This window comes from Carlito syrichta, unplaced genomic scaffold (assembly GCF_000164805.1).
Source record: "Carlito syrichta isolate Samal-C Ts95f unplaced genomic scaffold, Tarsius_syrichta-2.0.1 Scaffold308093, whole genome shotgun sequence".
Lineage (NCBI taxonomy): Eukaryota > Metazoa > Chordata > Mammalia > Primates > Tarsiidae > Carlito > Carlito syrichta.
Window position 1 is genome coordinate 386,454 of NW_007252189.1, and position 25,844 is coordinate 412,297.

A 25,844-nucleotide genomic window follows, 5' to 3' on the forward strand; every position below is an offset into this window, starting at 1 on the left:
GTGATTGCCTGTGTCACAGTTATCATATGGTTAAGTTATACGATGAAAGCATAATAAGCCAATATATACGATAACAACTATTGGTATAGACAGTGCTTTATTGTTTACACATTTTCTCATTTTATCCTTGTAGCAACCCTGAGGTAGGTATTATTATCCCCACTTTACAGATGAGTAAACTAATGTCCTTAGGTTAGATTACTTGCTGAAGATCACACACTTATTAGTGGCAAAGCCACTGATAATTCCAAACCCCAGGGGACTCTTTTGAGTAGTTCACAGGCTGCTGTCAAGGAAAGTCACAGAGGAAACTTCAACTTGGAAGGGCTGGATCATTCACTGGAGCTTGAGGGGTCCCTTACCAGGGATGAACCAGGCACATTCACAGGCCAAGACTAGGACTGAGCAGGAGAAGCCTACAGCATGTGGGAGTTGTCAAGCAGGAAGAGGTCTTGACATTTGGTGAGAGTTGACGATGTCTTCAAATACACACAGAGCCTGTCTTCCAGGGACTGGAGAGACCAGGCTTCCAGCGGCTACAAGTCCAGGAACTTACCACAGTCAGTCAGACTTAAAGAGAATTAAGAGGCCATGATGGTCTTTCAGGCCCAGTGACCTCCAGCATCTCATTGGTCACTCTGTCCCAGCAATAACAGTCTGTTCCAGGCAGGGTATGGCCAGGAAAAGCTGTCACAGAGTGACACCATCTCAGCTTGGTCAAAGTGTGGTGACCTCAGGATAGTCCTTTAACTTGGTTAAGGCCTTAAAAATCTGATGAAAGTCATAAAACCTCCCCCCAGAAAAACACACACACATATATACAGATAACATTTTGCATACAATTTCAGGGAGTCCCTGGACCCCAAGTGGGGGGACTCCTGCTTTAGGGCAAGGGTGTCACCCTGAGTAAAGTCACTGATGCAAACCTTTCTTTATGCTGCTTGTATTTCCTCTGACTGTTCCCCTTTTGTCGTTCCCTAATATTGAGAATGTTGTGAGTTAATTTTTAATAGGAGCCAAGGAAGGGGGTTCAGCCTACACTCCAGTCAGAGAAAGCAGCTGTGGCATGGCAGTGGTGGCAGCCAGAGGGCAAAAACAAAGAGAAGGATGGGGTCATGTGTACCGCTGTCCATCCTACCCAGGTCACTTTAGGAGCTTTTCTCTACTCAAATTTAGAGTAGGGTTGTGGGGTGGCAGGGAGGGGGCCGTGATTCACTTCCTTTTGGAAAGGAAAGTTATTCCCTCACTGGCTACAGGGTCTAAAGTTCTGCAGGCAATGCCCTCATTCCAACCTTCCTCCTCCCTACCCCTCATACATATCCCTAAGCACCAGCCCATTCATGCACATGTGGCCAGGTTTCCTATGAACACCACGTATTTACACACATTCTTTCATGGGAGAACTGGGAAGGGGAGATCGCAGGGTAGAGATTCCATGTTGCAACATGAGGATCATGCATTCCCCACAGAGAATCAGATAAACTGGGAGACTCAGTAAAGCCACCCCAAGGACTCAGTGCACATCAGCCCCCTAACCACCTCCATAGCTCTTCCTTCTGGCCAGAGTCCAACCAGAAAGCAAAGTCATAGTTATGTCCTGTGGTCCCTCCTCAACATTAATTGGCCGAAGATAGGGGACCAGGGCTAAAGGGTCATGGGGTTCAGTGGATGGTGGGAGATCTGATTTGCTGCAGAGAGCAATCCTGATCTCTCATGGGAATCAGGGGTCAGGCAAAGGTCTGGGCCCAAGCCCATCCAGGCCAGGCGGGGACAGACACTAAAGTCCAAGTGATCACTCAGACTGACAGAGCACTGACAGGCTATGATGGTCTTCCAGGCCCAGTGACCCCCAGCATCTCAGAGGTAACTTCGTTCCAATGATCACTCATGTATTAGTGGTCATCTTCCCAGCTCTAGATAGATGTTTCATCACATGTGGCTAGAGGAGCTCCCGTTAGCCGAATGTGGGCGGGGCTTGGGCAAGGATCAAGAAGGAATGGTGGTGGGAATCCACCAAAGCCACTGCCCCTCTTGGCCAGGGCCAGGGGTAGCCGCTCATCTTCAGGAGACGGGGAGGGAGGGTCTTGGCTATAGCTTGTGGTCCCAGAAGGCGGAGCCCCCAAGTCCAAGCCCACCTTGTCTCTAGCCAGAAGTTCCCTCTGTCGCCGACGCTGCTGACGCCGGCCAATCAGGAGGAGAGTCAGGGATGCTGCAAGAACCCCCAGGAGGAACCCAGCCAGTCCAGCCACTACTGTGCGGGCCTGACTTGGGGGCTCCCGCTGGCTGCCCCATATCAAGCTGTAAGCTGCTACAACGCGGGCTGCCCCACCCTCCTGACATTCGCAGGCATAAGCGCCCATGGCCCCTGGGGTCACCACCACTTCTAGTCCATCCCGCCGGGGGGTGAGTGCAGTCACTCCACTGGGTTGGTGCCACACACAGGATGCCCATGCTGAGCTTGGGGAACACGGCAAGACCACATGCGCAGCTGTAGCCACAGGAACTTCAAACACTACTGGGTGTTCTGTGGAGATACAGCAAAGGCGCAAAAGGTGGTAAGCCTAGAGACTGGAGGTGTGAGGTGATGTCAGATATGAGAAGGGAACATGGGGACAAAGCTAAAAAGGGTGAAGCCCTGGAACAATGGCAGCCATATCTTCCAGGATCCAAAGCTCAAAGTAAGTCCAAAATGGACAACTCTCTGGCCCCTTTCCATCCACTCCACCCACATTTCCCTAAGCCATACAGACCTCCAGGCTCTCTGGGACACAAAGAAGAGACATCTGCTGACTCTATGTCTTGGACGAGCCTATAAAGAAGAGAACACCTGGTAGTGTCAGCGTTCCCATCACCCTCCTCAGTACCACTGAACACCCACTCACTCATTACCTGCTCCATCATCTCACAAAACACTCCTGGAATGGGCAGTCAACATTCTCCTCATCACCAGATTTCCCTCTAATACCTCTTACACTACTCATGACATTTACCATATCAAATTCTACAACTATTTCTAGCATACCATATATAGCTAAATTTGCACTTGGCCTGTTAGAAAGATACTTGGTGGTACTTTAGAAGAAACATGGGAGTCTTCCAAGAAATGTACTTGGTTGTCCAAAATCACAAGATTTCTCTGGAAAAAATAAAAACTATGGGGTTTTTCTTTGTTATTTAAAAGCAAGAGCTGGCCAGGCTTGGTGGTTCAGCCTGTAATCCCAGCACTTTGGAAGGCCAAGGCAAGTAGATTGCCTGAGACCGCGGGTTTAAGACCAGCCTGGGCAACTTGGCTCTACAATAAGTAAAAAGTGAGGTGGGTGTGGTAGTGTGCGCCTGTAGTTCTGACTACTTGGAAGGCAGAGGCAGAAGGATCACCAGAGCCCAGTAGGTTGACACTGGGGTGGCCATGAGTGTGCCACTGCACTCCAGCCTGGGTGACAGAGTGAGACTTCAACTCAAAAAAAAAAAAAAAGCCCTAAATAAATAAATAAATGCAAGAGCAAGCTTCTTTTCTGTCATAGCTAATCAAAATTCCATTGAGTCAGTGAGGCAACTTTTTGTTTCCTAAAAGCTGCTTGTCTCTACAGAGAAACTCTTCAACAGCAGTTAATATATACAAAGGGGGACCCAAAACAATGAAATTGATTTATTAAAAAAGGTATCTTTATTCCTACATGTTTAAACTTCAGTCACCTTCAAAGTACTCTCTGTTTGATGCAATATACCTATCAAGACACTTTCCCCAGTGGGGGCCGGGGTAGACACAACATCAATAAGGATACCTAATCTCAAACCAGGCAAAGTGGGGACCAAAGAAAGGCCCAGACTTTACTTGTATGATGACCACTTGTATACTACGTCTTTAAAATTAAAAAAAAAACATTCCCACTACTTAAAACAGTTTTTGGACTCATTAATTTTGATGCTGTTTAGTGCTTCTGCCATTTTTTGTTTCACCTCTTCTGCAAAACATTTCCCTTTGAGGACTTTTTCATCCAGGAAACAAACAAACAAAAAAGTCAGTCAGGTTGATATCAGGTGAATAAGGAGGGTGGGGCATGGCAGTCACGCCGTTTATGGTCAAAAACTGCTGAACACTCAGCGTGCTATGGGCAGGTGTGCTTGTAAATCACTGAAGCCGAGCATAGCCTTCCACAACAGCACTAGCTGGTACACTGATGCCAATGGGTTCCTAGAACACTTACCTAGTAGGGGAAGCCTATACAACAAAAAAAATAATTCCAGGTTTTTTTGTCTCCCCTCCCCCTATACTGGTCTCAAATGGATCTGGTTCAAACAATGCAATCCTGGTACTTTCAGGATTTGAATGGACTGTGTCTGATAGGGGTTATCAAGAGAGATTGCTCACCGCTGAATTCTCTGGCACTACTCCCAGGGGTGGAAGGCCAATGAGACTCCTATTAAGGTTGTCAGTGAAGGCCAGGTAAAAAGTCTAGCCTGAGCCCACAGGTTTTAGACCAGTCTGGGCAACATGGAGAGACCTCATCTCTATAATAAATAAAAAAATTAGCCGGGCGTGGCAGCGCATGCCTATGGTTCCAGCTACTTGGAAGGCTGAGGTGGAGGGACCACCTGAGCCCAGCAGGCCGAGGCTGCAGTGGCCATGAGCGTGCCACTGCACTCCAGCCTGGGCAACAGAGTGAGACTCTGACTCAAAAAAAAAAAAGTCTTAACACACAAAAGTCTCAACCAAAGACAGATTCCATTTGAGTATGAAAACTCCTTCAATATACACTGAGCTCCAAGATCAATATGAATGGATGGAAGTTTCCCGCGTCAAACCAAGCTTGATTAGTTTAGGTAAGAGTGGGGAATGTGGGAAGACCACTTGTACAGCTGTAGCCACAAGACCTGGTCTACGTTTCACTCCCTTATATGAAATGAGATATAAAGAACGTGCAATACTAACCCAGGACATGGGCATATTCACACACCCCACACTCTCTACCATACCCCACACTCACATAAATCTTTTTTTTTTTTAAAGTAGGACTTATTGAGAGGACAGAAAAGCTCCCATGGTGGGAGGGGACCTGAAGGGGTTGCCCCATACCCACATATATCTTAAGGGAACCCTTGAGACTCAAGTACACAGGATATTTAAGACCAGTGAAATTCCTAGTTCGATGAATATTAAAACAATAAAGGAAAGAAGAAAACACTTGTTTTTGTCTTAGATGCTTAAAAGGTGTCCCCAAAAGAAACTAAAAGACTAGATCAAAGTTCTTGACTAAAAATACAAAGCTGGCCAAGCCTGCCATTCAAGAGTTACTTCAACTGGTAAAGGGTTGAGTCTGATCAAAAGACAGCATAAAACATTATATTTATAATTCAAATGAGTATCAGAAAAATAACTAAATTTTATAACTATTCTGATTATGTCAGTTATCATTTTAAACATTTCACTCTGTTTTGACATGGACAGACTAGTCTGTTTTATTCCTAAAGATAAGTACTTTTACTTCTAAAGGATTTGTAACCTTGCGGTTCTGTAGTATACAAATATACTGTAAATTAACTAGGCTTAAAAATAGGCGATCTCAAGATCAGTTTGAAAAAATACTTTCCAAGAAATTAAAAATATTTCATTGAGGGAATCTCAATTAAGAATAAAAGACACTTAGCAAACATTATCAGTCAATAATAACTGATGGACATTATTTAGATACTGACTTAAATTATTTTTAAAATATATGCAATTGAGGAAATCAGAACATTGACTGGATATTTGATAACATTAAATTTTTGGTATGATGATGGATAATATGGTTATGTTTATTTATTTATTTATCTGAGTTGGAGTCTCACTCTGTCACCCAGGCTAGAGTGCAGTGAGTGGCATGCTCACAGCCACTGCAGCCTCGACCTGCTGGGCTCAGGCAATCCTTTCACCTCCACCTTTCAAGTAGCTGGAACTTCAGGTGCACACTACCATGCCTGGCTAATTTTTTTGATTTATTGTAGAGACAAGGTCTCCTTAAGTTGCCCAGATTGGTCTCGAACCCATAGGCTCAGGCAACCCTCTCACCTCCACCTCTCAAAGCACTGGGACTACAGGCATGAGCCACTGTGCCCAGCTATTAAGGTTACACTTTTTAAAAGTTCTTCTAAGTTAGAGATACACATGTAAAGATTTATGGGTAGAGTAATATGATGTCTAAGAATTGTTTCAAAATAGTTGGGTGTGATAAAGGCACTGATGAAACAAGATTGGCCAGGACTGGTGATTGCTGAAGCTGAGGGATGGACATATGGAAATACATTATACTATTCTATCTTCTTTTGAATGTGGGTGAAATGTCCTACAATTAAATGTTTTTTTAAGAAAGTCCTATCTGGTAGAGATACATATTGAAACATTTAAGATGAATATGATATGAGGGATTTGCTTCAAAGTGACGTATGCTTTTAAGCTAGCTGCTGGGTGGAAAATGGGATGGCAGCAGCCAAAAATGGACAAGAGGAGAACAGTTAGGTTATTAGAGTAGTCCAGTTAGAAAGTGATAATGGCTTGAACCAGAGTGGTGGCAGCAGAGATGGAGAGAAGAGGGTGGGCTGAGGATGTTTTGGAGTTAGAATCAGGACAAATTGTAATACAACGTGGGCAATTTCTGGCTTGAGCAAGTAGATGCATGGAGGTCTCTTTATTGAGATGAAGAAAACCAGAGAAGGAGCACATGAGGGAAAGAACAACAATGCATACTTAGACTTGCTAAGTTTAAGTTGCTTGCCAAGCATCTAAGGGGAACATCAAGTAGAGAGTTGAATGGGGGTCCTGTACCTCAGTTAGAGATTTATTTGTGGTTGTCATCAGTTTTCAGATGATACTGAAATTAACTAGAATGAAATCACCTAGAGAGAGAGTGTAGAGGTGTAAGGAGAAGGGGTCATGCCTATGGTTCCAGCTACTTGGAAGGCTGAGGTGGAGGGACCACCTGAGCCCAGCAGGTGGAAAAGAGTCAATAAGGGAGACAGGGGAATGCAGAGTCACAAAAGGCAAGAGAAGAGTATTTAAGGAAGGAGGGAGTGGGTAACTATGAAAACCCTTCGGAGTGCTCTTGCATGATGAAAACTGAGAAGTGACCACTAGAGATGGCAACATGGAGTTAGTCACATGGTCAGGGGAGATCTATAAGAGAGGCAAAGATATTGATAATGTAGCACCAGATGTACAGACAGATTAGTTAATATGGACTGACAGAAGGACACACAGGTGATGTAGACACTAACAGACAGAGAGGAAAACAACACAGACAGAGGGCAGCATTAATGAATGAGAAACAGACATATGGATAGGGCAGAGCCCTGGAGCAGGCTAGAGAGCTGTGCAGCTACACTCACCCTCTGTGCTCCCCAGCATGGGCCACACACTCATCTAGCCGGAAGCTCCAGGAACAAACAGGGTCTTGGGCCAGGATGCACTCTGAGCAGCTCTGGAGACGATCACAGTTGCTTGTGTTCACTTGTGTCACCTCGGTACGGGAGCCAACCAGGAGCCAGTCCTACAAAAAAGGAGTAGTGAAGGAAAATACATTAGATCTTCTAGACCTCAGGGTCACAAACTGGCTCTGGATTCAGCTGCCTCCCCAAGGGACTCCCCACAATCTACAACTCACATGGTACAATTTCATGTTCTCAATTGGCTGTGGCTCTGGGAATAATGCTAGATCCTCAAGGACGCTAAGCTGGGCTCCAATCCGCACTGCCCGGTGGAGGTGTCCATCCTCTAGGAGTCAGGCAAGGGACAAGATAAAAACATGACTGTCCCTGGGCCTGGCTCTCTGATATCTACATGCATTATAGGCCCCTCTCTGTGATGAGATTATGTGTGCACTGAGTGAACAAACTGCTTGACTATTAAATATACCTGTCCCCAGGTAGAGCACATCATACTCTTTCCCTGAGAGGCTGGTCACCCTGTGGGCCACAACTCTAAGGTAGGCTGTATCCGTTGTGACCAGCAGGGGGTGGCCATCAGCTGGAAACACTGGCCTGTCCATGAGTGGGTGGTCCCGGATGAAGGTGAGCACACGGTCAGGCAGGGAGAGAGACGAGCCAAACTGCTGGAGCTTCATGTTGTTTTTGATGCACTAGAGGAAATACAGGGTAGGGTGACAAAGTTTTGCAGTGAACAGAAAATGTCAGTGATGCTTAGTGGGGCTCTTGCCCTAATGGCAGCTCTCAAAATCAGGCCTGGGATGAAGACCTACTTCCTCACCTCTCCAGGTCTAGGCTGGGGCACATCATTGTCCATGACAGGCAGTCCCCTGTTGCAATCGTGTTTCAGCTCTCTGAAGGAACCATTCAACACTGTACGAATGTCTTGTGGTCGGAAGGCACAAACAGCAGAGATAGCAGCTCCCTCCCTGGAAGAGTCACAGGTTGGAGCCAGATGTGGAAAGAGCTGGGGACAGCAACTCATCCTTGTCAAATGAGATGACTCATGAGAAACACACGGAGAGCCATGTAGCTGAGTCCACCCCCTCTGGAGAACACTGACACTGTGCCAACCCCACATATCTCCCACCTGTAACTCTCCTCCATACTAGGCCCCCTCACCACTGGGAGGAAAAGATGCCATAAAAGATGGGGGTCCCTCCTCCAGGCTTAGGTCGAAGCACAGCCACATCCTGCAGGACACTGGAGGCCCGGCCATGCTCAGGCCCTGGACACAGCAGGTCAGCTTTCAAAAATGTTGTCCACCTCTGCTGGAGGGTCTTCCGGCCCCCGAGGTCCCCCTGAAGTGAAAAGCACATGGAAGCCTCTTTTTAGAAAACCAGCAATGGGCAAAAAGTGTAGGAACCAATACAAGTTTCCTCCCTTACTTTAAGGCAGACACAGACAGATGGGGAAACATAGAAATCCAAGGACAGAGATACGGACAGAGTAACTGTGGAATGAGACAGATACAGGGGTAGGTAGGGTCACAATAACAATGGCAGTGACTAAGCTAACTATGCACTTATAAAGCCCTGAACTAAATGTTTTACATAAGTTACCTCTTGTTAGTCTTTAAACATCCCTTACAGATAGGCCTCATTATTATCCTCGCTTTACAGATGAGTTTCAGAGATGCCAAAGACCCTGCCCAGAGCCACAGAGGCAGTAAGTGATAGGGCAGGGACTTGAATCCTGGTCTGTCTGTCACCAGTTCCTGCCTTTAACTTCTATCCTAATCCATCTTCTATGGACAGTTACAAGGGTAACTGTGGGGGTCAAGGAGGCTACAGTCCCTCTCCCACATCCCTCAAGATCCCAGAAAAGAAATCAAGGCAGAGAAAAAAGGAAACCAAGGAGAAGTGTGAAGACAGTGACCTAGAGAGGAAAAGATAAGAAGACAGACAGAGCAGGAGACAACAGACAGCTGGGATGGGGGTCTCACCGCACACACACGGGCCACCCGCGGGACCTTAATGCGCTCATATGAATCAAATGCTCGGGAAGTTTCCGTAAAGAAGAAGTAGATTTCGTCGTCTCCATCTTCATCCCCCCACTCGGCTGGGCTCAAGGCCACGGCTGCGACAAAGGCTGGGGCTGAAGAGACCACTGGCCTCAGATCCCCACAGACACAGCCTGGGATCACACAGCCTCCACTTCATTTGTCCCCCAGAGGTCCCTTTTCCCTCTCCCCACCGTTAAGCCAGGATGGCAAGGTGTCTGTCCGAATCCAGTCCTCAGCACGACCCACAGCCCGGGAGATAATCGGCTCTGTCCCCAGGTAGTTTCTCACAGTGGCAGCATAGAGGACCCCCCCTGCAGGGCGACAGAGAGAAGAGGGGCTATCAGGGACCCACTGAAGGAAGCAACAGAAGTCACAGGCAGAGCAGGGAGTAAAGCAGGGCAGTGACTCTCAGGGACCTAGCACCCACTGGGTGCTGGGCATTAGTGATCACATTACAGGTATTACCACATAAATAAACACAGAAATACGCTGCTCTAGGGCAGACAGGGAAACCAAGGTTAAGAAAGAACTGTGCCAGGATGTCCATGTGTATGAAGGGAGAATAAAGATCTTCCACATGGAATTCAGGTTTGTTTGAGGCTTTTTGCTGTTGTTTCAGTAACCCTGTAATGTGCTAATTGTACTGTGACTCTCCGAAAGGGGTGTTTGCATGTCCCAATCTGACCCAAGTAAGGGAATAAGTGCTGTTTCTGAACATTAGTGGGTGTACGCTACTCTAGAACAAGTCACAATTTTAGGGTAAACTTGGTGAAGTGATTAAAATGCAGATCCCTGGGCCCTCAGTCCTGGGCCCAGCAATTCTCACTCAGTAGAGCTGGGACATGATCCAAGAAGCTGCATTTCAAACAAGCAACTGGAGTCACCTGATGCAGGTGCCTCAAGACCTCACTATGAAGTCAGCCTAGGGGATAAAAGGAGGTTTCACAGACAGGTGGAGGAAGCAATGAGGAATCAGGTCCTCCTGCCTGGTACAGTGGAGGAGCCGAGGTGCTCTAGGGATAGTTAGGATTGAGACATTGAAAACCACAAAAGATAAAGAAGAGAGAATCTTCAGACACTTTGGTAAAGAAGTAAGGTATAGTTCTGTGGGCTGAAAGTGAGAGAACTAGGGCTACTCTGAGTAATACTGCCAAGGACTCTGACATGAGAGGAATAAAATGAATCAGAGGGTCATGGAAGGTCGCGAACCCCCTGGAGGTGTTTTGAATATCACAGACACTCTGGAAAGAACAAGATGGCACGTTTTCACCACCTATTATGTACAAGGCACTGTGGTGTGCTACGCATATTGCTGGCCCCAAGAACTCCCATTTGAGTCTAGAAGACAAGTGTGTAATCAGACAACAGATGCAGGGGACCCAGGTACACAGAGTTGGGGGAGAAGCACCTCAGAGGTGACATCAGCTGGGTAAGGAAATGAGAACTTTGCCAAGTGGAAGGAGGACTTCAGGGAGGAAGACAAGCAAGCAGTGAAGAGGGGAGCTGTGTGGGGTAAAGGGGCTGCCAACATCAGTGGGCAGAGAGGGAGCTGGAGGGGTGGGGATGGGCACCCAGCTGTGATGAGTCTGCTCTGCCATGCAAGAGAACGTGAACTTCACTCTGCAGTAAGAGTAAAACTGCTGAGTTTTTTTGGTTGTTGTTGTGTTTTTTTAGGAGAGTGACAAACAGTTTTGTCTCTCAAGACGATAATGCTAGTTAAAAGACCATTCACACAATCCAGGCAAGAGTCAAAGGCCCAAAGTAAGGCTGGGGCAGAGGGAATAAAGGGGCTAGATTTGGGAGACATTTTCAAGGCAGAATTCATTAGCAAGATTAGAAAATCAACTGAATATGAGATACGAGAGAATGGAGTAAACTACTGTCTCTTAAGGTTTCTAACTTAGTAAGAATGATGACAGTAGATGGTGATATTAGCCAAGCCAGGAAAAAACAGCAGAAGACCCATAAAGAAAGCAGTTGGAGAGGAAGTGAGTTCAATTGTAGGCCAATTAAAGAGAAGGGCCTGGGAAACAGAGACAGTCAGCAACCTGGGAGTCATCACAAATCATGCTTAAGTCACAACTTGAACGTGATAGCCAAGGAGAAAGGTAAAGCCAAAAGACAGCCCTGGGAATCAACCACTATTTAAGGGGAGAGCTTCCAAAGGCAACTGAAAAGATCAAGTCAGAGAGGCTGGAGAAGCTAGATGTTCTGGAAGCCAGTTCATGAAACCTCAGTCAGAGCTACGGGGTTTGTGCACACTGGGGAAAGCAGTAGAGAGTAGGGCCACTTGGAGGGAAGCATGATCATCCTAGGGTCACAGATGCTCCAGAGAAGCTGCCTGTCTCAGGCACTGGAAAGACAATAAGCATTGAAAAAACACTCTATGTGGAGCACAAGAGAGCTAGAGTCCCCTGAGGGCAGCAGTGCAGGGCTGGAAACCCCCTTGTGAGGTAAGGAAGGGAGAAGATTGTATCGTTTGCAATTGTAAAAAGAATGCAAGTGTTCAGGAGCCAGGAAGACTTGGGCAATGAACTTTCCTAAGACTCAGGTTCCTCAAATGTAGAATAGAGACAATGCCACCCTCTACTCAGAATAGCCCTGAGGGTTAAATGAGATAAATACAGGGCCCTACTTAGGGCCTGGCACAAGGTTGGCACTTAATACACATTAGTTACAGCTCCTTATGAAACCTCAAAGGGTCATATGTTTGATGTGCTACCAGAGAGGGGGTGGGGAGAGCTATAAAATGACACCGCATTCCCTTCTAGAGAATTTCAGGAAAGAAAAACCAAGTATTGTTCACAGGCCCTGGCAGTAAATGGCGCAGCAAATGAGTTAACCTGCTGTACTTTCAAGGGGGAAAAAAGTTGATACAGAAGCCAGAGTTGGAGAAAAATTTCCCTAAGAACATGATACACAAAACACTTCTAAAACAAAAACTCTGGCAGAAGTTGTGTCATGGATAGCCTGAGAATGGACGGAGATGTGGTAGAGGACACGGTTATAAATATTTTGGGAGAATGACTTGGTATGTAGGGTTAGGGGAAATGACCATATTCTGGAAACAGTAAAGGACCACAGATAACCATGCAAAGACCCAGTAGTAGATGGAGGTAAAGGGTCCAAAACATCCTAAGGGAACAATGGAGGAGTCAGCAACACTGGAAACTAGAAATGCTGAAGAGAGCAGTCACTCAGGGTGGAATAGCAGAGGGGCACTGCCACTAAGAAACAGCAGGAAGGATCGGCTTTGGAACTAGCAGGGATCCAGGTGCTCCAAGAGTACAAAAGGGCTCACAACACAGTCTTACACACACACAAACACACACACACACACACTCATACACACTAGAAGGAACAACCACCACCGCAGTCATGAGTATACAAGTCCACAGGCCAACACAGCACCACCACATGTCTGATATTCTCCAGGACATTCTCAATTCCACATACTCTGTTACACTGTTTATATCATAAAATAACCCTGACCATGTAACTGTTCGGCAAATTACTGTTGAATGGATTCAGTCAGTGACCATTAATATAGACATTTGCCACTGGCAAAAATTATGTATAAAAGAGAATGATACTCACAGTGTTGAGTTCAGTCATGAACAGTTTAGGGAAAATCACCAGGGACAATTAGACATTATTTTCACTTTTTTTTTTTTTTTTTGAGTTGGAGTCTCACTCTGTCCCCAGACAGGAGTGCAGTGGCCGCTCCCAGTCACCGTAGCCTCGACCTGCTGGGCTCTGGCGATCCTTCCGTCTCAGCCTTCCAAGTAGCAGGAATTACAGGCATGCGCTACCATGCCCGGCTGATTTTTTGATTTATTGTAGAGATCTCACTGCCCAGGCGGGTCTCGAACCCGCGAGCTCAGGCAATCCACTCACCTCAGCCTCCCAAAGGCGCGGGATTACAGGCAGAGCCGCCGAGCCCGGCTTATTTTCACTTTTTAAGAGTGTGAGTGTGTGAGTGTGTGTGTGTGTGTGTGTGTGTGTGTGTGTGTGTGTGCGCACGTGTGTGTGTGTATGCGCCTGCAGGCACAGGGAAGATTATTCACCGAATTTTTGTAGTTAGCATCTTTTATAGTCTCCCAAAAAACTAAGATAGTATCATTTTGGAAACACACACACACCAAAAAAATGAGACATTGAAGGTCACAAAAGATGAAGAAGCACAGCCAAAGAAAAATCAGTTAAGTGTGAAAATAATCCCTACTTCCACAAATGGCAAGCTTGTGAACACAGGCCTCCCAAATATGTTAGCAACTCAAAACTGACAGGCTAGGATATGTATTGTGGCAGTGAATATTTCACTATACCTTGGGGTTTCAAATTTTTAGTCTGATACCAAAATGCTCACTTTTAGAGGAGATTTACAATATGAGTTATAGTTTTAAAAAGAGGATTTTAAACATGCATTGGCCTTCCTTCTTCCATTCACATTTCTTTTCATAGTCAGAGATTTTTCAGGATAGATAGCTCCTACTCTGAAAGTTTCCATATCCCTATTTAAGAATTGAGCCAGCTGGATATCTTTTAAGAATATATAGCCTATCATCGGGATATAATTAGATAGTTGTAGATGCGATGTTCCCTCTACCTTTCCTTCTGTGGGTCATAGGATTTCTATAACTGTCTTGTTTCAGTGTGTGAATGCTTTAGAGATTTAAGAAGTAGGCTTGGTCCCAAAATGCTGGCAGCATTCAGTACATCTGGAACATTTGCAGAGCTCCTTGGTAGACACATTCATCACAAGATGCAATGAGACTGAAAGCAGATAACAAAAACACAGGATGAGTTCCCAAAGAGAAAAAACAAAAGCTTCTTTCTTGATAAACGGATAGGATGTGACAGGGAGGACCAAAGGTGACTGACTGATGTCTCCCGCTTGGGTACCTAGGTGAGTAATGGCACTATGCACTCAGGGGAGGAAACACTGATGGAGGAGCAGGTTTGGGGAAGGTGAGTGAAGATGATGAGTTCACTTTGGGACAATGATTATTTTGAGATTCCTGTGGGACATCTAAGTTGAGAGGTCTGGAAAGTAGTTGGATGTGTGGTCTGTACCTCAAGATAATGTCTGGAAGGCAAATGCAGATTTGGGAAGCACCAGAATGCAAGAGAAACAGAAGCCACAGGCTGGATGAGATCACAACTAGGCACAGTGAGAAAGGCTCTTGGGTGGAAGCCTAAGGAACTGCAACATTTAAAGAATGAGCAGAAGACAAAGAGCCTACCAAGGAGACTGAGAAGAAATTGCCGATTTTCTTAGGCTAATGTGAATGTTATTGACAAAATAGTCAAATTTTTCCAAATTTGAATAGTTCAAATAAAGAAACTGAGATCGTTTTGTTAATTTCATCTAAGTGCAGTACAGATAAACACCGCATTTAAAAAACAAGATTTCTGAATCCTTCCCCAAAAGAATACAAGCACCAATAAACACAGAAAAAATTGTTTAACCTAGCAGAAATGCCAATCAAAATATACATCAAATTGGACTTTGGAGGAGGTCACTCTCTGTCTGTATGTTTATTAACTATATTACTTGGGACTGATGAAGGTGAAATAAGACATGTCCTCTAATCACTGCTGATGGAATTAACTGGAGAGCAATTTGTTCAAGTTTATCAAGCACCATTAAAATCTTTATCCCCTTCGACCTAGCAATTCAACTTTTTGGATGAACTCATAAGTAATTAACTAGATTCATGTAAAAGATTTACAGAAAACTTATGTTTAAAAGTCTGCTATAGCATGATTTATAAAAGCAGTAATTTATTTTAAAAGTTGAATGCATTATTAGTTGGGAATAATTAAACTGTGCTACATCTATATGATGAATTGTATGCAATTACTAAAAATCATGTTTTGAATAATTAAACTAGTCTATGATGAGAAAATTCTCAGTATATGATACTAAATGAAATATACATCACAATTCCAATTTATAACAAATACACAAAGCCACATAAACAAACACAGTAGAAAAAACGCTCAAAATACTCCAAAACAATGATAGCGATTCCCTAGTGATGATAGAAATATAAATAAAAATTTCGCTTTCTTCTTTATACACTATTTCTCAATTTTCTACAATGCACATTGTAATTTTTATAATTTTAAATAAATACTCCTGTTATTACATTCTAATAGTATTTTCATACTAAAGGTTTTTTTTAATTTCAAAATACCTCTATTATCCTTAAGGACATTTGTATAGATCCTAACTAGGTATTTTGATTCTAGTTCTTATGTAATGTTGCCACTATTTCTAAACTGCTGTTTTCAAACCAGAGGGGCAGCAGGGCATTAATGGATCAGTATCTAAAGCCCGAAGTGGACATTAGCATTTATGTTGATAAAAAGAAAAAATTTAATTATAGCCCTGTAAAGAAAGACCCACGATGAAAATTTGTAATAACGGGACTCGACTGTGATTTGGATATGAGACAGCCAGAGAGATAATAGCTCTATGTTAACTGAAGCTAACCATTCTAACCCATTAGAAAGTGAATTCTATTCACTTCCATCAATTATCAGATGAAAAGTAGCCCTGAGTTTTAGTCTCTGAAAAATAAGATTTAAAACATTTTGAAAATGTTCTTCCCACTTTGTCAAACAATGATCTTATTTATGAAATTTGTTTTCTTAAATCACATACTAATATGAATTCACTTGCTGACTGAACAAAGAGAAATTACTCACAGACAGTTGCACATGCTTAAAGAGGACTGCTTGAAACAAAAAAAAAGTATGATAGCTGATTATCTTAGATTGTTGCAATTGAGAAGTCATTTTTGTTGATAAACAATTTTGTAAAATCAAGAGACATTCACAATCACTAAAACTCAGAAATCTTTCTTCATAGTTCCAATGACTGGCTCAGAGTATTATCAAAGATACTGATTAAAAAAAACAAGAAAAATAAACTAATGACTAAACTGCTTCATTCAAACATGTATGAGTATAAACAAGGTTGCATTAATTTCAATAGTAGATAACTTAATTGTGACAATGCTAATATTATATTTACTCAATATATACTTTATGCTTATTTTCAAAATCCTTTTTTTATTTTTCAGAAAAAGTTATTAACTGTAAGACTAAAGAGTCATTTAATCTATTTAGGTTTTAAGACTTTTCCTAAAAATAACATTATGCATAAAAATAATTTTTCATTGTTAGATATTGTGTCACAACTTTTGTTTTACATAAAATATTGTCCAAAAGTATACACAAACAATAATTTTATGATAAAGATGATAAAAAATGTCAGTGAAGACATGTGTGAAGAATGATGCTGAGTCAACTGATTAGCTAGCTAGGAAAAATTAATTTAGATGTCCACCTCATGCCATTCATCAAAATAACTCCACATAGATCAAAAAGCTAAATGTTTGGGAAAAAATTTTATCTGCTCTCTAAATGAAGTATCAAGCTTTAAAAGCATATATAATCACAAATGAAAAGATACGTAGATGGGAACACTAATATCCTACTTGTTAATTGGCCCAAGAACATGAACAGAGGATTTACCATAAAGAAATAAAAATAAGCACTAAAACATGAAAAATGTTCAACTTCACCAATAATCAGAGAAATAAAAATAAACAAGATGCCACTTTTACTCACAAAATAGCAAAGATTTTTTTAAAACAGCAATAACTCTGGTGAAATTTATGTGAGAAAAAACATTCACTGCTGGTTTAGTGTGTAAATTGGCACACTTTCTAAAAGCTCAATTAGCGACATAATGAGTCATTAAATGTTCACACCCTTTGACACAGTACTATAATCCATTTCTAGGAATCTTAAGGGGACAACCTAAAATGACAACAAAAATTTATGTACTAAACATTCATTCAGCAATATGAATAATAGCAAATACTTTGAATTAAATTAATTTATATAAGTGGCTTGGAATTGTTTAATTAATTTATAGTATGCTCACAGAATGAGTAACATAATGTTATTAACTTTCTTCCAAAGATTTTTAAATTACATAGAAATATGTACGATATAAAGTTATACGATAAAATTCAAACTTATACACATGCATCATGATATTTAAAAGTTTTATAATACACACACACTCATAAAACTTCTTTTAACCTGCTTGTTTTACACTATCTTGAGAAAATAGCTGGATTATCACTGAATTTGGAGGGTGTATGTGGGGTTGTCTGATACAGGCTAAGTGGCACAAAACAGTTTGTTTTGTGGCTGCTAAAGAATTAGACATTCTCTAGAAAAGGTATAGGCATCATCTGTGATAGAATCACTCCACACCTGAGCAACTGTAGACAGCTTGTTCAAAGAAGTGTAGCAGGAATTTATTTAATAGTCATTACTGATCCCTCTGAGCAACAAATGACTGGCCAGAAAAACGCATGTGTATGAATGTATATGAGTGTGCACACACATTTAAAAGGCCAGATATTAGGAAATATCTCCAAATATTAGCAGTGCTTTACTAGGTAGAAATATTTTAGAACTGCACTAATATGGTACCACTAGACATATGGGGCTATTTACATTAAATTAAATACAATTTAAAGTTCCTTCTTTCACTGGCACATTTCAAGGGCTCAATAGCTACAATAGCTAGTGGCTACCAAGTTATACAGCACTGGTCTAGAACATTTCCATCAGCACACAGAATTGTTGTTCTCGAAGATTTTTTAATGTTCTTTATTATACAATCTCCAAATTAATTACAACATGCATTGTAGTAGGTCCCTTTTATAAGCAGAAAAAAATATACACTACGAGAAAATAAAATGGGGTTAATAGAGTGAACACTCATATTAGAGGTATAAAGGACACAGTCTCTAGAGAGAACCCTGCAGAAATAATACTTGGTGGGGAAATAATACCTGGTGGGGAAAAGTAGGAGATCACAGGCACTCAGGGAAGAGCAGGAAAGACTATAAAGAGACATGGAAATAATAGACATTCTGAGCAAAGAAAGGACACAGAAATTCCAACAGCAGGGGTGGGGAAGGAGGTAATTAGAGCAAGAAGTCACAGGTTCTTGTCTCTCCCCACTCACCAGCCATTACAGCTGCTGACCGCTGAGCTGGCTCAAAAGGACATTTCCCCCGGCCACTCTCAAGTCTTTCAACCTGCTGGAAACTGGACACATCCTACAGACCAGAAGGGGGCAATTGGTTTAGGAGTCATGGGGAAGGTTCATGGTGAGATTACAAAGATAGTCAGATGAAGGAAAAGGTCAGTTCCCATCCATCTCCCATCCCGCCCCCCACCCCCACTACCATCCCCATATTCCCAGTCAGCTATTCCTGACTCCCCCATCCATTTCTGCATTTCCCACCTCTGCTATCCCTTTCTCATCAGTTTATTTCTCTTCTCTCAATTCCCCTAGTACCCTACACCCACATGCCCTGATAAAAGAACTCCAAGGAGAGCCCTAGAAGACACTAAGAGGCTGAAAGTAGGTCTTTCCTTTGAAACACTCTGGAATTGTAAGTTTTGCAAGTGGCTGGAAAGTATGCCACAGGACAAGGAGGATCAGAGAAGAAAGCAGGCCTCCTGAGGGCTGGAACCCTTAGGAAAAGCAAAGTGCAAGCTGATAAACAACTATCTTAAGCCCAGGGGCCTGGGGAAAAAAGGGCCATCTCCCTCTAATTTGGACCCCAAGGATGAGAAGCAGGACCAGAGTCACACATCCAAGGGCAGGGGAAGGAATCTGCAAAGTCAGTAAAGAATACCTGAAGTTCATGTCAGAATTTGAGGGTATGGTAAGTAAGTGCCCTCCTCATTCAGGGACTCCAAAGAAACTGATCTTGGCAGGAAACAAGAGGTCTAAGAGCTCCACCAGCACCAGTCAAAGCTCACCTTAGTCTAGCACCCAACACTAAGAGAAACTTCAAGATAAGATCCAAAATGGAAATCAAGAATGACTTCAACCTAGGTCTGAGAGGACCCTAGGAATGGCTGGTAGGGAATCAAAGTTAGGGCACGGAAATGCCAGGCATGATATCTTTAGTTCACAAACTAGAGTGGATATTTGGTATTGCTAGAACCTAATTACTTTCATAATAGTTGGGGCAGAAACACAGATATATACCGCCTGAACACAAGTATACTGCTGGCCCATTCTGATTGCTCATCTCTTTGCTCCAAATGGAAAACAAGGTTTTATCTTACTGAAAGAGTCTTGTAGAAGGCCTGTTAAAATTAAATGTGATCCGAGGTCCTCCAAAAGGGGATACTGAATCAAAAGAGTTTACTGGAATGGAAGACCCCACAAAGGCACAGCATTTCACCTGTGTAACAGTGAGAACAGCCTCACCTGAGGAGAAAGATGAGTTTGGTGAGAGATTACCAAGATGTCTGGGCACTCCAGAGATGTGGTTAATACCTGCTGCTGCTTCCTTTCATACCTCTTACCTAAACTATGGCAGTAACCCTGTTTTTTTTCCATGTTACCTAGCCCTGCCCCCAAATTATTCTAATATCCACCCCAGATTAATCTTCCAAAGTATCAGTCACTGACTTAATAATCACTTTCTGAGCTAGAGAATGACAAAATGGCCCACCATTGCCAGTAGTACAAACACTTTAGCCCAAACTACTTATTTTCTACTACTTTTCAAAATGATCTTTGTTTTATCTAAATCAGATCACCTGTTATTCCTGGAAAACAAACTATATTTTCTATGCCTAAAACTACCTCTATATATTTCACCAAAGATGAAAGGGATAATCCTTTTCTCAGTTCTCATTCTCTTTCATCTTTATGCACCATTCGATGCTTTTGACTCACTCCCTTCCTTAAAATATCCTATTCCTTTACTCTCTTGAAACTCTACTATCTGGTATTTCTCTATTTCCTTCTTCTTTCTAGCTCCTACATGTGTATCCTAAGAATCTAGCCTTAGTTGTTTTCACATATTCTTCAAAGATCTCATTCATTCTTAAATGTCCAGTCATGCAAATCATTCCCTAAACTCTCTGAGTCTGATATCTTCCAAACTCTGGTTCATATTTTCATTTGACTGCTGGACTTCCTCACAAAACTCAGCACGTCAAAACTAGTTCTCTTCCAGTTTTCCTCAATGGCATCATCAGGTCATCCAGGTTTTTAGTCTTTGAGAAATGGAGTCCCTGTTAACTGGACAAGTTATGATTATTGTATGGTCAAAATAACATTAACTGGGGTCTGAAAGAGGCAAGACTAACTCCACTACATTGTCTATCTGAATTTTTTTTTTTTTTTGAGTTAGAGTCTCACTCAGTCGCCCAGACTGGAGTGCAGTGGCCGCTCCCAGCCACCGCAGCCTCGACCTGCTAGGCTTCAACAATCCTTCTGCCTCAGCCTTTCAAGTAGCTGGAATTACAGGCGTGCACTACCACGCCTGGCTGATTTTTTGATTTATTGCAGAGATGAGGTCTCGCCTGCCCAGGCGGGTCTCGAACCCGCAGGCTCAGGCAATCCACTCATCTCAGCCTCCCAAGGTGCGGGATTACAGGTTGAGCCACCGAGCCTGGCTTATCTGAATGTTGAGATTCACCCTTGTGTCAGTCAGCATAATCCCTCAAAATCAGTTGTGATGAAAAAAGTCCCTCAAGCTGAAAGCCAGGGCTGGAGAAAAAGGCTGTCACCGAGTTGTGGGGTTGAAACTGGTCCTTTGGCCTTGGCTAAGAAGAGTACAAAGCATATAAAGTCTTGTAGAAGGCCTTTTCCCAGGTGTTTGCAAAAAATTAGATGGACTTTTCCCAGGTGTTTGCAAAAAAAAGATGGTTCCTGTTACATGAAACATATCAAATGCCACAAGAAATTGAAGGCAAATAAGGTCTTCTGGGCTGTAGGCTGGACTAGAGGCACAGGATAATGGCCCAAGTTTAAATTTTGGCTCCACCACTGCTAGCTTTATAATCTTAGACGAAGTACCTAATTTCTCTGAACTTCAGTTTCCTTACTTGTAAAATGGAAATAATTAATACCTAAACATCATGATGTAATGAAAAGAATTAATCATGAATGTAAAAGTACCCAGTACCAAGCCTGCATAAGAGTGGATACTGAAATTAGATGGTTGCCATTGTTGTTTGTTTGCTGTTGTTTATTGTTAGAAGATAATTTTCTCTGTTTACTGCTAAAGTTCCCTCAGCAATACAAATTAAAACATTCTCCTCCAATGTCCAATGAGCTATCACTGAAGGACAGAAATCCACATTGGTAGAGCTGGTAGAATTTAGTAATTGAACTTCCTTTTTGTAAGAATCTTCATCTCTTAACAACCAACTCTGAACAAGTTGGTGTGTCTGAATCAAAGCTCTCAGATAATAATTTATACACAGTCTCAAAGTCCCCTGTCTAGGACATGAGAAGTTCCACAGTGGGGATAAAGGAAGAACTTGGACAAGCACACTAGGGTGGTTGGGTAGCAGGATAAGATAGGTAAGGGCAGATAAGAACCTTCGAAAAGTCTACAAGCAGACTCAGGATGCAGCTTGAAGAGTTAACAGAGCTGCCCTCTTTGGGGCTATGACCTATATTCTCTTACAAAAAAGGCCTGACCAAAGAATAGCCCCTCATTTCATAAGCCCGCTAGACAAGAGGGTTCCAAGAAAGAGCTGAACTAGAGAAGGTGAAGGACACAGATCCCTGGCTTCACTCTTTGTTGTTTCTGAAGAGGAGATAGGTTTCCAAGTCACAAGAATCCTGACAGTATGCCTAGAACATTTTCTGTTTAGATTCCTTATCTAACAACCATTAGGGTTCCACCTCAGAGAGACAAGGAAAAACAGAAGGCCCTAGGAAACTAACTTAGAATAATCTAAGAGACATTGTCTCTAAGCCATGGTTCTGGTATCCTATCCAGGGGATCCCTAAACTTGTGAATACCAAAAAAGGGCAAATATGGCAATGGCAGTACCACCCCTACCTTGTGAGCTTTAGCAGAACTATAGGGAATCTAGACCTTCAATATTACCTGATGGAATACAGAGATTTCCAACATCTCCCTGAACTTTCCAGAATGAGGGAGCTATCCAGATATTGGTTGGGAGCCCATCACCCACATTATGAAAAGGATTCAACCAAGTCAAACTAACCCCAAAGGCAGCCCAGGGGGACAGACTGGAACAATCGTGCATATATAACTGAAGCATCCTAAGCCAGAGATATGAGAATGGTCTATAATAAAGAGTGGTTTGGAGATACACACTGACTAGATCCAGACAGCAAGTATTCCTGCAGACTGCAGAAGAGTAAAGTCAAGATTTACAGTTAAGGATCAGGATCAAAAAAGGGAGTTGTCTCACTCTCTCCTATTGCTCTACAGAGCAGAAAGAGATGCCACTGGATACATAGGACATGTGAGGCTTTTGTCTCACTCCAAGGCCTTGTCACAAATATGTGCTACCAGAGGTCCAGTGCTGACTACTGTATAACTGATGGGAAAAGCTGAGAGTTCAAAAACAGTCACCCATTCCAGAGACTCATGTGGTTATGACTAGCCTACATGTGATTAGGGATACGCATGTCCCAAGCCTGCCTGGGCTTAAGGCAGTGATGCCCAGCAGCAGTGAAGAAAGCATGGCTGACATAGTGCCCACCCGGAAGGCAAGATCGAAAGTACGGGGCCAGCAGGTGTTACATTAGTGGAAGTGATATCAGAAGCCATAAGCACAGAGAGTCACAGCCCACAAAGAATGAAGTTGGCAGCGGAGGCAGGAGGAGGTGGTGGGAGAGAGTCACATGCTATGGGAGGAAGACACAGGTGTGGGCTGTGCTGATTAAGAAATGGACCTTATGTGTGGACAAAGCATACACAGAGCAAGGGATATATGAGTTACTGGTTTCTGAAGTCTCTCCTGGATTTGTTGTCTACTGAGTCCAACTTCCGCAACCATCCCTCTAGGTTTCTCTTTACACTTTGTATTCCTCACCCTCTACCGATGATCTCCCTCTCCCTCTCTCACTTGCAGACATCTACCCTTACCCTATGACGACATCCCCTATGTCCAATGCTTATCATGCACAGCAGTTGCCTTAACCATGCCCCAATCATGTCACTCACAGAAAACCCTTCCCGTCCTCCCACCACAACCCCCAAGTAACTCACACTGGTGCAGGCTCCCTCTCTCCCTCCCTTCCACCCCTGTCACTCACAATAACCCCGCACTTCGGATCAAAAGCGAAGGTGCCACAAGTGAGGAGATGAGAGGCATTGGCAATGGTGAGAATCTGGATAAAATTGTGACATTCGTCCTGGGGGTCAGAGATGGTTAGAAAGAATCAGAAGCAGCAAGTACAAGGAAGGGTCAGGTAACATCAGTACAGTTAGACGCAGCTTTGGACTGTAGATGATGGGTGATGGCATGGTGTTAGGGGCCCTGGGCTCTCTGGCACAGAAGCAAAACAGGGAACTGAAACAGTCAGGGCTGGGCCAAGGTTTCAACTGACACTCAAGACAGGGTTCAGGTTTACACCTACCTCTTTCTTGCCTTTCTTCCTGCAGTTCTGTCTGTGAGCCTCAGGAACCATCCAGTCAATCTGAGAAAGGAGAAGTGACCATTGCTCCCAGATTTTCCCCCAAACTCCCTTTGATGTTATGGGAAATGAGATAATTTCACAACCTCCATCAACTTGGGAACTTCAAAGTTTCCCCTAGAGCATGTTTTTCAAACTGGAGATCCCCATCCATTAATGAGTAATAAAATCAATTGTGAAATGACCAATATTATTTTTAATGAAAAACATATCAAAAACACATAAGAGTAGATATTGTTTCAAGAAAGGTTTCTCTCCACTCACGACTGAGTACTGGGTCACAATACAAAATACCGGTTGAGTATCACTTATCTGAAATGCTTGGGACTAGAAGTGTTTTCGATTTCAGAGTTTTTTTTCAGATTTTGGAATACTGCAGAATGCATACCAGCTGAACATCCCTAATTCGAAAATCCGAACTCCAAAATGCTCCAATGAATACTTTCTTTGAGCATCATGCTGCCACTCAAAAGTTTCAGACTTTGGAGCATTCTGAATTTCAGATTTGAGATGCTCAGCCTGTAGAGTTCTCACTAATGGGTGGTCAAAAGTTTGAAAGTTGTTTCCCTAGAGCACTAATTCTAATGATCTCTCTGCCCACTGTCGCCTGAAACCCGGTCACTGTGGCCTCCTCCTCGTTACCATGAACTTCCCTCTTAGCCTCCCCAGTCACCCTAATCACCCATCACCCTCAGCTCAGAAAATAAACAATTTCCCCTGTTCATTTCTCCCAACTCACCCCCTCCGTTTCATCTTTAGTTATTATGAACCCCCTCCACCATCCATAAAACCACAGATCTAATCACAAGCTATGGGGTCTGGGGTCTTTCCCACTCTTATCTCTCACCCTGCGGGGTCTCTCCCCTGAGAAAGGCAGGGATAAAGCGAAGATGGTGTCCCGGGCGCCAACATAAAGCATGTGGGAAGCATGATCCACAAGGAGAACAGAATAATTGTATGTCTGAGGGACAGCAAACCGGGTGAGATAAGAGTCAGCCTCTGGCAGGAAGAGAGGGGTAGAAGGGAGAATGATATCAGCCATTGCTTCATAAGGGTTGGTTCCACAAGGGCAAAACCAAAGAGGCCAGTTTTTGCTTTCTTCCAAGTATCAGTTATCTAGTAGCCATCAGGGGAAAAAAAAGAGCCTTGACAGGTCAACCGTCTATACATCCCCAGAGATAGATAACTGAGGAGGTCAAAATATTTAGCACACAGTTCAGTCAAGTATGCCTTTTTTATAAAATTAGAAGACTATAAAAATAACAGCGTAAGTATTGTCTGTAATTTCTATTCATAGCAATGTGAAACATAATATGAAAATACCTATAAAGGTATAAGTACTTTCTCTAAAGTTCTTTTTTTTTATCACTACTTAATAGAAACTTCTTTTTACTTAGAAATGTTTTCACTTTTTTCACCAACACATTGGGAGTCTAACCCCTCTCCCACCACCCTCGACCTCCTTCATCCCTACTCCACTCAGAGGTAAAGAATGTAGTGGAAAAGAGGATGTGTTCTGGAAACAGCCCAGCCTGAGTTTAAATGTTGCTCTTCTACTTACCAGCTGTATGATCTTGAGTAAGTTACTTGCCCTCTCTGAGCATCGCTTTCCTCATCTGTAAACACCACCATCCAGTGTTAGGAGAATTAAATAAGATAACGTATGTGGAAGCACCTGGCACATACTATATGTTTCTTTCTTTTTCTTTTTCTTTTTTTTTGAGCCTGAGTCTTACTGTCACCAAGGCTGGAGTGCAGTGGCACACTCACGGCCACCATAGCCTCAACTTGCTGGGCTCAGGCGATCCTTTCACCTCATCCTTCCAAGTAGCTAGAACCACAGGT

At 43.1% G+C, this 25,844-nt stretch overlaps 1 protein-coding gene across 4 annotated transcripts; it reads right to left on the reverse strand.

Moving 5' to 3' along the window:
- Positions 1-1,636: 1,636 nt before the first annotated feature.
- Positions 1,637-25,395, reverse strand: SEMA4F (ssemaphorin 4F). Of its 4 annotated transcripts, XM_008064875.1 has the most exons (13): positions 24,847-25,395; positions 23,943-24,002; positions 23,619-23,717; positions 18,528-18,621; positions 9,655-9,774; positions 9,404-9,555; positions 8,581-8,759; positions 8,240-8,387; positions 7,889-8,111; positions 7,638-7,747; positions 7,363-7,523; positions 2,751-2,809; positions 1,637-2,524 (listed from the first exon to the last, which is right to left on the reverse strand). In XM_008064875.1, the coding sequence occupies exons 1-13, from the start codon at positions 25,039-25,041 to the stop codon at positions 1,914-1,916; spliced, it is 2,211 nt and encodes a 736-aa protein (XP_008063066.1). In that variant the 5' UTR covers positions 25,042-25,395; the 3' UTR covers positions 1,637-1,913. The 4 variants fall into 4 exon arrangements, with proteins under 4 accessions (XP_008063066.1, XP_008063067.1, XP_021571630.1 ...); XM_008064876.1 differs by lacking the exon at positions 23,619-23,717; XM_021715955.1 differs by lacking the exons at positions 9,404-9,555; positions 9,655-9,774; positions 18,528-18,621.
- Positions 25,396-25,844: the final 449 nt, after the last annotated feature.

What these genes read in the sequence shown, in the direction of transcription:
- SEMA4F (XM_008064875.1), bottom strand. Translation starts at nt 25,041, where the DNA reads ATGGCTGATATCATTCTCCCTTCTACCCCTCTCTTCCTGCCAGAGGCT. An exon ending in GGCATCTTTTCCTCCCAGTG is followed by an intron (nt 8,388 to 8,580) that starts GTGAGGGGGCCT and finishes TGACTCTTCCAG; the next exon opens with GGAGGGAGCTGCTATCTCTG. An exon ending in CCCAGCCTAGACCTGGAGAG is followed by an intron (nt 8,112 to 8,239) that starts GTGAGGAAGTAG and finishes TATTTCCTCTAG; the next exon opens with TGCATCAAAAACAACATGAA.